The 12,822-nt window shown below is 45.0% G+C and overlaps 1 protein-coding gene across 1 annotated transcript in view; it reads left to right on the plus strand.

The window, feature by feature from the left end:
• Positions 1-7,148: 7,148 nt before the first annotated feature.
• Positions 7,149-12,822, plus strand: part of CTDP1 (CTD phosphatase subunit 1) — a 118,712-nt gene continuing 113,038 nt past the window's right edge. Inside the window, exon 1 of the mRNA XM_014941047.1 lies at positions 7,149-7,509. Within this exon, the coding sequence (XP_014796533.1) occupies positions 7,169-7,509 (341 nt within the window). The 5' untranslated portion in view covers positions 7,149-7,168. The remainder of the gene's footprint in view (positions 7,510-12,822) is intronic.

Consider the following 12,822-nt stretch of genomic DNA (forward strand, 5'->3'; position numbering starts at 1 on the left):
GTGAAATCTGCCCCTGGTTATCACACTGGATCCAATGAGGTGTCTGAGGACGGAAGAGCTGTGAGGGCTTTGGAATAGCTCCCTATTTTGTTGTAATCTTTACCTGTGACACCACCTTGCAGGCTTCTTGCACTGGGGAGTCGCATTTAAATAGCTATAAACTCCCCACCGTGGGGACTGGCCAGTCTGTGACTCCTGAACAACTTTCCCCTCACTTCCGAGTAGTTCCGATACGGCTCTCATAATAACATTACATCATGTAATTAGCAGCGGGATGGCTGGTTCATTCAAATCCCCAGCCAGAGGGGTGAAAAACAACCAAGGGTGACTTTGCCCGGGCTTTGAGCCCCCCGGAGCAGTGGTCTGTGGATGTCCTGTGAGGTGCTCTCACGTCCTGTCTGCAAACCACCCCCCAAGCTCTCCGGGGAGTGATGAGGTGTATGAACGTGTGCTTTGTGGCTCTCGCCCATTTGCAGGTTTCTCTGAGCTGCCTGTAGATCGTGGGAGGTGCTGGGCTTCGAGCCCCCTGGAGCAGGGGTCTGTGGATCTCAGGTGAGATGCTCTCACATCCTGTCTGCAAACCACCCCGCAAGTTCTCCGGGGAGCAATGAGGTGTATTTGTGCTTTGTGGCTCTCGCCCATTTGCAGATTTCTCTGAGCTGCCTGTAGATCGTGGGAGGTTTGGCCACCTTGGGCTCCACGGCCTCACGAAACTTACTATGGAGCAGGTATTACTGTGGATTAAGCACGCTGTGAGAGGCTTACAGCATCAAAGTCATGGGTCTGAATAGGAAAACACTCGGCCAAGCCGCCCTTAAGAGGCATTATATAATGCATTTTGAATTTTCATTAAAGCTAGAGCACCCAACGCAGGGCAACCTGTCTTTTATTTTAGTAAAAGCACAGCGTGTCTCAACCTTAAGTAAATGAACTGCAGATTATCTCCTTTGTCTTCTTAGAATTCAGCCGTATACTGAATATTTTTTAAATTCTATCACTTTCAAGAAATGCTTCCCCATAAAGCTATATCTACCGCCCCAGTTCTTTCCCTCGACAGTTATATGAGGCTGATATCTGCAGCATATGCTTTTGTTCATGCTACGTATTCAAATACAAAGGCGTGGTTAAAGTCTGATGTCCTTTTTTGAGGGGAAGACTGGGGAAAACATCTGCCTCTTGATGGAAGCCATCTGGTGTAACCAGACATGAAGTCAAGCATTTTAACACGGTGTATTTTGTAGAAATATACTTACTAAAGAGAACTACAGATTCTTCCCCCAATGTTCTTGGCACACACCATCTCAGGGATTTTCCCTTGCACCTACCTAGGAATGATCTGTGCAATTATTTTCCAAAGCTTTGTCTCGGTGCAATCAAAGTAACCAGAAACAACAATACTAATTATGTAGATATCTGCTGTTACTCTCCCAGCTGAGCTTTTCATTACAGGTGCAGAGAAAGTCCCAAAATAGTTTCTTGTGGAAGGAGGGCCCGCAGAGGCTTTCGGAGATCAGCAGTACTGTAGAAGCTGCAGCACACCTTTGGTTTGTTCCAGAGTTAACGTACCAGGGCTGGTGAGGTGAGGTGAGCTCTTCTTACTTCATCCCTTACTTCTAACATCACCAATTCTAGCCCCGTGTGGCAAATCGCTCACTCTTAAATGCGTCAAACCTGCTGGTGAGGGATCAAATATTGTCTATCCTTGTCCATCCAAGGAGGTCTGGTAGGACAGGTATGATGTTGAAATATATAAAAGCTGGGTGACGGGCCAGCTTTCAAGAAAACGTCAGGTGTTGAGAAAGCTGCATGACCTTAAACGCACATCTTTAGGTGAGGGAGATGAGCAGGCAAAAGGAAAACACGGTAACCATCGGTTCGAGATATTTGTAGGGCAAACAAAGCCACATCTTTTTTTATGACATGGCTCTGCTCTTGCTGCCAAGACTATCATCTCCACATATAATAAGGGGACACTCAGTACCAACAAATAAGGTTTGTTTGACTGAGCTAATCTTCAAACACAGGGCAAGATCACACTCAGGGAATCTGAAGAAAATTTGCTGTCTTTTCTGGTTTCCTTAAGGAGGTTATTTCCTATGGCAGAATGGCAGAATGTTATGCTAGAAGGGTCCTGTCACTAGTTACCTGCTTGCTAGTGGTCTGTCCACAGGTCAATATGGTGGCCAATACTGTTTATAGTCTTCATTAATGACCTGGACAATGAGGCAGAGTCCACGTTCAGCAAGGTTGCAGGTGATACAAAGCTGGGAGGAGTGGATGATAGGCCAAATGGTTGCATTGCTGTCCAGAGGGATTTTGACAGCCTGGACAAACGAGCAGAGAGGAACCTGGTGAAGTTCAAGGAAAGGAAATACCAAGTTTTACCCCTGGGGAGGAACAACCCCAGGCATCAGGACAGACTGGGGCCCAAGCATCTGGAAAGGAGCTCTGTTGTAAAGGCCCTGGGGACTTTGGTGGACTCCAAGCTCACCATGAATAAGCAAATGTCAAATGCAGCAAAGAAGGCACCAGCATGTCATGCTGCATTAAGAAGATCACAGCCAGTAGGTCTGAGGGAGACGCTCTTTCCCAAGTACTCAGCACTAGTGACACCACACGGGGTGTGCTGAGTCCAGGACAAGAGAGGCATGGACATGCTGGAGCAAGGGCAGCAAAGGACCACAAACATTATTAAAGGGCTTGGAGCATCTGTCATACAAAAAGAGGCTGTGAGAGGCAGGACTGTTCAGCCTGGAGAAAAGAAGGCTCCAGAGGGATTTTACCAATGTGTATGAACATCTGGTGGGAGTGGGTTGATGAAGAAGACAGAGCCAGACTCTTGTCAGTGGTGCCCTGTGAAAGCATAAGAGGCAATGGGCACAAATGGAAATATAGGAAATTCCACCCAAACACAAGGAAAAGGTTTTTTCGGTGTAAGGTTGGTTGAATGCTGGCATAGGTTGCTCAGAGAGGCTGTAGAGTTTCCATCCTTGAAGATATTCAAAACCCAGCTGGGCAGGGCCCTGAGCACCCTGCTAGTTGCCCTGCTTGGAGATGGGGGATTGGGACTAGATGATTTCCAGACGTCCCTTCCCATCTCAGCCACAGTTTCAGTCCTATCGTGACTACCACTCTTGATGGAACAGTGGCTTGCTAGACTTGGAAGTCTATAAAACTTTTATCAATAGGAAAATTCCTGATGAATTCTCCTGCTCTTTGAGGCTCTCTCTTTTCCTTTGCACTCTTGAGACAGGCCTCAGCCTCCTGCCCCTGAGCAGAACATTATCAATCCACACCTCAAAAGAAGGAAGCCTGGGTGCAAGCTAAAAACACTGGTCCGATGAAAGTTGAGGAGAAATGCTGCAAGTCAGCCCTTCACGGTACAGCTCCATGGTGGCCTCATGTCCTGGTTTCAGCTGAGACAAAGTTTATTTTCTTCCTAGTAGTGTTTTGGATTTAATATGACAATAATGTTGATAGCCCATATTGTTTTAGTTTAAGGAAAAGTCTTTTTAAGGAAAGGCTTCCTCTTTAAGGAAGATCTTTAAGTCAAGGACTTTTTTCAGCTTCCCATAGAAGCTGAGAAGGAGTATAGACAGGACGAGCTGGCCAAAGGATATTCCATACCATAGACTTCATGCTCAGTGTGTGTATATGGGGATTGGCCAGGGGGTGGGAATCTATGATCGCTACTTGGGACAAGCTGGGCAATCGAACATCAGGTGATGAGAGCAACTTGTGTTGTAGTGCTTTATTTTGTAAAAGATTTACCATTCATTACCATTATCTCTTCCATTACAATTAAATTGTCTTTATCTCAACCCATGAGGGTTTTTCTCTCCTCCTTCTTCTTCTTCTCCCTCTTCTCCCTACCCTACCCTACTGGGGTGGAGGGGAGGTGGGTGAATGATTGCGTGGTCCTAGGTGCTGGCTGGGGTTAAACCACAGTACCTCTTCAGTGGTCAATGATGGTATAAACTTCAGTTTTCATGTGCAAAAGAATGTGGATGTTTTTCTTCAGTGCTGTTTATTTTTATTTCAGATTAAGAAACGGCAGAGAGAGCAATATATGTAGTAGGGAGATACTACCAGTCTCCCCAGTGAGAACTGTGCAGCCTTGTAAAGAAGAAGTAGTACGCAAAAAGGAAATGACTCGCCTTTTATGATGTAGCTTTACTGCATGCACACCACAACATTAAAAGAATATTATTAAGAATAATATACACTAGGGAACATAAGAATTAAGGCTGCTAGTCAAAATACAAAGAACAGCTGGAGCCCACATAGCTAAGGTTCAGTATTCAGTTTTAGATCCAGTGTTCAGTGTGTGACCTTATCCTTTACTTATTTCCCACTGTTTGAACCCTGCTAATTGTCGCGGTTTGGGCTGGGCTGGCCACTAAAATGAATGACAGATGCTCTCTTTTACCTTTCTCCCCTTCAGAGTAGGGAAAGCATCTCCCTTTGGAGGAGAGGACAGAAAATGATGAGTTGAAAAGAAACTAAACTAATGTAATATTTAAAATAAAATGATACAAAGGTAATAATATTAATAAGAACATAATGAAAAATATGCAATATATACAAAACCAGTATCAAGCTCCCAGGATGATGATCAAGTCACTGGTAGGCACTGGGAAAGGCCCAGACCGGACTCAGCAACAGATGATGGGAACTGGATTCTGGAGCTGGACTCAGGAATGCATGGACAAGGATCAAAGGCAGATGAACAGAGTCTTCCTTGGACACTGGCCACTGAAGAAAGAGAGCTGACCTCTTTGATCCCTCAGCTTTTATACTGACCATGGCAGATGGGATGGAATACCCTGTCCGTCAGGTTTGGGTCATCCGTCCTGTCCTCTCCTCCCTGCAGGTGCGACCCCTCTATGCTTTTCTGTTTCCAACCCTCCAACGGGGCAAATAACACAGCTGACTTTTTGCTTGTTATAGATTGCTATATAAGCATGAGCAGCTGCCTCTCTGTGCACTGTCCCTTGGTATTCACTACAAACAGCAGACCTTACCACTCTTGAAGCAGACACTGTATGGAAAATATGCTGTTAATTTCCGACAGTGCAGTTAGTGAGATGAAACTTAACTGAAAAGTAAAATTACTGAAAAGGAAATTGGTTCTGTTTTCCTCAAACCAGGACACTACAATAACAAAATTTCTTATAAGTAAATCCCTCCAATAAGGGGAAGGCAGTGTTACTCTCTCCTCACACACCCCAGGACAGAGTACCTACACAAACACTTTTGTAAAAAGGTAGCTGAAGATACCTGCCTTGGACAAGAACTCTGGAGCCAAAAGAGAATGAGCAAATAATATTTGCACCCTCCTAAGCAGTGTCCAAACGCCTTCACAATGAAACTGAAATATTCCTCTTGCAGTTCCTCAGCCTCATTCATAACAAACCTTCCAACTTCTCTAGCAAACAAGTGAAGGACTGTACAGTCAACAGCCTCCTTTACTGTGTAACATTGAGGCTTCCCAAAAAGCAGCTCCCTTCAGTTTGTTGTACCAGAAAGGGATCTAGAAAGCACGTGTGATCATGCAATGCATCCATGTGTGATCACATTGCATCCAGCTCTGGGACCCCCAGCACAGGAAGGATGTGGACCTGTTGGAACAGGTCCAGAGGAGGCCACAAAGATGACCAGAGGTGACCTCTCCTGTGAAGACAGGCAGAGAGAGCTGGGGTTGTTCAGCCTGGAGAAGAGAAGGCTCCGGGGAGACCTTACAGGTAGCCTTCTAGTACGTAAAGGGGACTACAGGAGAGATGGGGAGGGACTCTTTATCAGGGAGTGGAGTGACAGGACAAGGGGTAATGGTTTTAAACTGAAAAAGGGTAGATTTAGGTTAGATATTAGGAATAAATTCTTCACTCTGAGGATGGTGAGGCACTGGAACAGGTTGCCCAGAGAAGCTGTGGCTGCCCCATCCCTGGAGGGGTTCAAGACCAGGCTGGATGGGGCTTTGAGCAACCTGGTCTGGTGGGAGGTGTCCCTGCCCATGGCAGGGGGGTTGGAACTCGATGGTCTTTAAGGTCCCTTCCAACCCCAACCATTCCACAATTCTATGATTATCCCTGCATACGGGGAGCCGGTAGAAGATCCATGGAAACTTTTCATTCGAGAGTTTCCCTATGGCTGGTTGCTGGTGATGGTGGTGGCCTCACCACCCAATCTTGTCATGAAGTTCACAGCAACGACTTGCAGGCCAAATTCCCAACCGCCCCACACCGTTCTTGTTCGAAGGTGTTGCTACAGGCGTGCTAGGAGGAAAAACCCTGAGGAGAACCTGCTGTTTGGAGATTGCCCACAGGCCGTAAGCACTGCCAGGCTTCTCTCTACCAAAATCCTGCTGGCTCCAGCCCTGGAGCTCCCAGTCCCAGACATGTCAACTCTGGGAGTGCCAACAGGGAACAAAGCTTAGGTGTCCTCAGTGCACAAGCACTAGAGATGCAGAGGTAAGAAAAATTGTCTGCTTTATGCTTGGAAATAGTGTTCTCAGTGTATCAGGCAAAGGCATATCTTTCAGAAAAAAATAGCGATGCCTTTAATTAAAATAACCTGATATGTGATATCCCAGTCTAATGGTCTAGTTATAAAATAAATCATTTTGCATGGGTGACTAATTCCCCCGGGTATTTGAGACAGTCAAACAACTGAATCGAGCCGGTCTCTTTGCAGAATCCACTGGTTTTCCACTATACGGGGTAAAACTACGGGGCACTTTGGTGCCTGCGTGGTCGTAGGTGTGATTTGAACAGGAGCCATCAAAAGCAAAGAGCGATTTTTTGTTTTTCCCCCAATCTTCCTGAAATTAAACAGTTTGCCTAAGGAGGGAGAGAAAGAAGTCAGGAAAATGGGGTGATGCCGTGAGGAAGGGTTGGACATTGCTCCTCTTCTGGTGGCTCGCTTTGGAACGGCAGGGCGGCTTTTAAACATAACTTCCTGCTTGTAAATGTCAGTGTACATAACTCCTAAAAAAGGACTTCTTAGCTTAGTGACATGGTTTAGAGATGTGGGTTTTTTGGTTTTGTCCGAGTTAGGTCGACGGTTGGGCTGGATGATCTTGAAGGCCCCTTCCAACCCGGACAATTCTATGATTCCTCAGGCAAAGCGCGCGGCTCCACGGCCGGCGTTGCCATAGCGACCGGGGACGATGGAGGGGCCGGAGGAGGAAAAGGGCGGCGAGGCCCCGTCGGGTTTGATCACGGAGATCCGGGCGCCGGGCCCTCGGCCGTTGCGGCTGTTGGAGTGGAAGGTGTCGGTGGGGCCGGCGGTGCAGATCGGCTCGGTCTTGGCCCTCTGCGCCCCGCCGGCCCCTGCCCAGCGACCCGCCGCCGCCGCCACCTCCTCCTCCTCCACCACCTCCCCTCCGCCCGTCGCCACCGGAGCCAGCACCCGGCCGCAGCGGGCGGGCCCCGAGCGTAAGCTGAAAGCGGAGCGGCCCGGCGTGGTGAGGGAGCTGTGTGCGCGGCCCGGACAGGTCATCGCGCCCGGGTGAGTGCGGGGTGTTGCGGGGGGTACGGACGGACTGAGATCCTCCCGGGCGGGCAGCCCGCTCCGGGAGGCGGGTTTCGGCTTTCTTTCCTAGCGGTAGCCCCGCTGGGAGCGGGTCCCCACCGCGGGCCTTGCCCGCCGCTGCCCCCGGCCCTCGCCGTCCCCGCCGTGGCGGCGGCGGCGCTTTCTCCTTCAGCCGCCAGGGCCTTTCCCCCGGCCCCGCTTCCCCTTCAGGGCGGTCGGTGCGGGTGCTACGGCCCTGCCCGGGCTCCGGTGCGTGTCCCGCAAGGCGCCTTTCCTCGGGAGCGCTGGGCGGGAAGCAGCCGGGCGAGGAGGAGGAGGAGGAGGAAGAGGAGGCCGGGGAAGTGCTGGGCTCCCTTCTTTCTGTGAGCAATGCCAGGGAGAGCTGAGCATCCCCTCCCCGTCTCTCGGGGCTCCCTGAAAAAACTTGGCAAAACTACTTGGAAATACTTTTTTTTAAACTTTTTTCCCTTAGTTTGGCGGTTCCCTGTTAGGTTGGTGCAAAACACGGGGAGAGGAGGGCTGCTTTCCAGCCCCATAGGAGGAATTCTAGCAGGAATCAGCGCTGCAGCAAGACCTTTGTAAATTACTAGATGCTGTACGGATGATATTGACATCTTAAACACTTTGAATATCACAGACATTTCAACGTGCAAGGCTTCACAGTTATACATGAGGTGGTGTCATTGGAACTTTCAGAAGAGCGAGGGGTTGAACCAGAGAGATTTTCCACAATGGCTTTGCCTTGATAAGACAGGATATTAGGCAACTTTTAAGTTCTTAAATGGCTAATATTTAGATAGGCCCTCCCAGTTTTCTAGGTTAAATTGGGCTAATAGTTTGCTTACCCTCTCCTTCAAGCAGATTTGATTTTATTTTTTTTTTCCTCAACAGGAAACCATTGAAACGCTCTACTTCCTCTGTTTTATGACAGCAAGTTATTTTCTTTTATTGCAGTTCACTTGATTTTTTTGGGGTGGGTGCAGCCAGGCCGAAGCTTTTCTTGATTGAAAATCACCAGTGTATGCAAAACATCTGTGTATGGGGGTGTTCTCAAAGGTTCAGGGAAGAAAAACAATCTGTTTCGTTTTGTGTTTTTTTTTATCAGTCAGTAACATAAGATGCTGCAGAGGAGATAGAAGATGTGTTTTTGTTGCTACAGAGAATATTAATCTTTGTGAGATAAGACTGTGGCTTTCCTTTCGTGCCACATCAGCCTTCTGCTGTCGCATCTGGTGCAACATGGACAATCTTTTAATATCTGATTTAGAACAAAGGTACCATAAATGCTGGGTCAGATGGTTTTACTGTCTTAAAAACAGAAACTGAAATTTTAAAACACCACATGCGTGATGAAATTCGTTTGATAGTTCTGAGTGTAAGGGGAGATAACTATCTTCTTTTATTGTACTTCTGTTAGCTAAGCACTAAAACCAAACCGAAAGATCTCAGGTGGTAAATATAAACAATTTAAACTATGCTGGGTCTGATGTAGCAGCATTTTTAGGTTTAGCCTTGCTCAGTGTAAACTTTAGGACTTGAACGCACCATTTTTTTATACAATGCTTTTACTGGATTTGTCTGGTCTTGATTCATTTGATTATAATTAGAAACTCCTTGCTTTGAGACATTTAGAAAACAAGTACTGCTCTTTATACTGTTGTTCTTGGCTTCTAAGACATTTGTAACTTGTATTGCTAAAAGTTGCTTCTTAGTATTGACTGCTGCTAAACATTTTGCTTCTGGGATTCTGACTTTTCAGCGTGCATTCTCTGTTGCATGCTGTAATGGTATTTACTGGGTGAATGTGAAAGAAAATTTCAAGTGGAGAAGTAGAAGATGCATGACCTAACGGTAGAAGAGCTGGCCAGCAGTTGGAGACATAACTGCATTTCTTTGGTCACTTAAAAGTTTTTTTTTTGGTGAGCATTTAATCTCTTACCTGTGGCTTCACATTTTGTGGAATGGAAATAATAACATTTTGCTACCTATCAGCAATATTTAAATATATGTTAACAATGTGGGGTATTAAATACAGGTCTGATTAAGGTAGGCACCATATCTGAAATTTATTCAGCGTCTCTAGAAGGTACACTTTTTTTTTTTTTTTTTTAAAGTCCAAATTCTCAAGGGCAGTAGGTACCATTTGCTGCCTTCAAAAATAAGGTGGTTTGGTCAGTTTAGCCCCAAATTCTCTATAAACCAAATTTTTGTCAGTCGCTTAAGTGCTGTAGAAATACTGTTTCTATTCCAAATATTTTTCCTTTGCATTAGAATATGAGAACATAATTTGATTAAATCTTTTTATTTGAGGATAGATAACGTGACTGGCTGAGTTTCTTCTGTGTGAATTTGGTCATCTGAAAATGACATCTTCTAGCACAAGTCTCTCCCTCTTAAGAAGATCCATTTCTAACTTTTGGTTATTTTTCTTTTAGACCGGGCATGAGATGAAATCTTTCAGTGTATGGAAGTAATTTTCTACATATATAGTACTTAATTTTCTTGTAGTTTGATTATCTGCTTTTTGGCAGTGGTGTAAGCTGTCCACAGGGGGAGGGAGGATGGGGTGGGGGTGTCAGGAGGTGGCTTTTGCTTATATGACAGAGGTGGGGTGGCATCAGATGTCAAACTAGGACTCGAGGGAGGAAGGTGTTTGACCTGTTAGTACTCTAAGTAGCAGGGATGACAGTAAGCAGTTAATGAAAGGTCTTTGATGTTAATGAAGCGTAATTTCTATGGGTGGCAGGAGCAAGAACTCAAATGTCAAAAACTGCTGCGCTTCTCTGTGTATTATTAGTGCCAGTTACCCATTAGGTTAATAGCTCTGAAGCTGCTACAGGTATGTCAGGATTCTGGGTTGGGTCAGTGTTTTATTTTATGTGAATATTTACCAAAGCATTTCTAACATGAAACAATTGTCTGCTTTCAGGCCCTACTGGTGGGACAGACTACTGAAAGTCTTTAGTTTGGTTCACATTAGTAGAGTCTTCCAAAATATTTATCACCTGTACATTTGAACTGGGTATCTTTGTGTTTTACTGTGTAGCTTTAGTAGCAAAGACTTGCGTTCTTGTACAGAACATAGAGTGTAGGAATCTGGATTCTAGTGAAACAAAACTTTTATTTTCTCTTTTTGGAGACAATAGCAGAAAAGAGGTGGGAATTTGTTCTCTAAACCTCTGGATTTTTATGTGTTGCTACTTGGCTTTTTTTTGTATCAAGAACTTCCTTATATTTTTTTTAAAATATATCTTCCATTGTTTATCTAATGCCGCAAAGCCTTAGGGGCTCGTTTACCACCCAAGATGAGAACACTTAACCTTGGACCCCAGTACCTTTCATCTTACAGTCTTCAAGGGGAATAAAATGCTGCTGAATTACGGCTTATTTGGAAGTAATGACACTCGTAATGAACTACAGGAAAAACAACTTGCTGTTTCAGTTGCGCACAAATGTTTCCATAATATCCTGTCAAATATTTAATGAGCTTATTGGAGTCTACAAATAAACCTCATTGCTGAACCCTGAGGATTGTTGAATAACACTCAACAATCCCAGTTTACTGCATCTCTCACCTAACTCCTTTTTTTTTTTCCCTTTGGATTAATTTTTTTTTTTTAATAGTACATTTTGGTATCATCTTTCCAACCTGTTTCTTGTGTATCTGCCCCCACCCCTTCCCATCTTATATGGTGATACTGAGGAAACCTGCTTTTCAATGCATCTGTCTTATGTTTGGTTGAGTGTGATGTTGAAAAGTTCTAAATTGGGGGGGTTCTGTCCTTCATTGCCGCCTTTTTCTCCTCTTCCTGGTTCTCTGGCACGTTGGAAGCTCATGATGCAGCTAATAGCTCTGAGTGGTAGAGTACAAAGTCTGTTTTCTTTACGGGGCCATCTGTTTTCACAGAACTTGTAGGAACTTCCTTATCTAAGAGAATCAAGCTGCTTGGTCAGGTTTGATTGGAAACAGGCGCCGGGCTCAGAAGTTCCCGGTGGTGTGGTTGGAGCAGCCTTGTGTCTGCAGTTCTTCTTGGTGGAGCTTCCTTAAGCCATGGTTTCATGATTGCTTCTGACTACTCTGAGAGTTGGCTGGAAGGGATGTTCATGCTTCTGTGAGCCTCTAACTTGAGTTGGGTGTTGGAAATCATGTAGCTAAAGGTGGCTTGGTCTCTCTCTTTTTCCATCCTTCCCACCCAACCTCCTGCGAAACGGTCCGTAGTGATCCATTCCCTCGTTTTGCTCAGTTGCTGCAACAGGAGTGTAGTGTAGGGAAAGGGAGGGTGATTTATCCTTTCAGCAGTAGCCTGTATTTAGGTCAGATCAAAGTGGTTGTGTAAACGCAGTAGGGTCACTAGAGGGATAAATGACATGTTGATACGGGGAAAGAACATTATTGAGGTTGTATGTGTCCCTTATGGCATTTTGTACGATCTTCTTTAGTGCACATTACTTTTATCTTTACAAGATTTCTCCCAAACCAAGGGATTTTCTGCTCTCAGAGTTCTTGCTGCAAGATGCTTGTCTTACTTGAGCTCAAGGACTTTGCTGCAGTTGGAGAATCCCACGGGCCAGCAGACAGAGCCAGATAGCTCATGGGACTATTTTATGCATCTTGTTGTAGAGTTACAAGCTGGTCATAGCTCTCCTTTAAAAATGTGTATGTTTGTAGATGTCTGTGCTGGCTATCAATTTTGCTTTTACCTAAATTGTAATGGATTTCTGTTTAATTGCTGGCTAGTTTCTTTACTCTGTATTTGAACTTTACTCGATAGTAGAGCTGTTTAGAAAATCCCGGTCTTTTTCAGAGTCAAATGTGCATGTTATTTCTTCTCTGAAACTGGCATGTGGTTCTCCCTAATTGTAAAGCAAAAAGCCTTCTGAAGAGAAAATGTATGGACAAAAATTCTGGCTGAGGACTGGAATGAGACCTTGAATTTTTGGGCTGCACAATTCCTTTGAATTGGAAAAGTTTGAAGAAGTGAGAGACTTATTTTTCTTAAAATTTTCTATCTTGATCTAAGAGTTTTTTTCCTTTGAGAAATCACTCTGATTTGATGACTGCATGTTTGACCTTAAATTAAGGACTGATCCTAAAAAGAATCCCAGCCCTTTGGATTTTCAAAGTCAGTCTTACCCAGTGGAAGGCTCCACTTAGGTAATTTCGTAACCCAACATTTGAACTTAATAAATAAAAATGAATATGGGGTATGGTATTGAAAATTCTCAAGCATTACCAAAAGTATATAAAAAATATTTCCAGTTGCGACTTTCTAGCCTGAAGGCTTACTA

Source organism: Calidris pugnax, unplaced genomic scaffold, assembly GCF_001431845.1.
Source record: "Calidris pugnax isolate Ruff unplaced genomic scaffold, ASM143184v1 scaffold8, whole genome shotgun sequence".
NCBI lineage: Eukaryota > Metazoa > Chordata > Aves > Charadriiformes > Scolopacidae > Calidris > Calidris pugnax.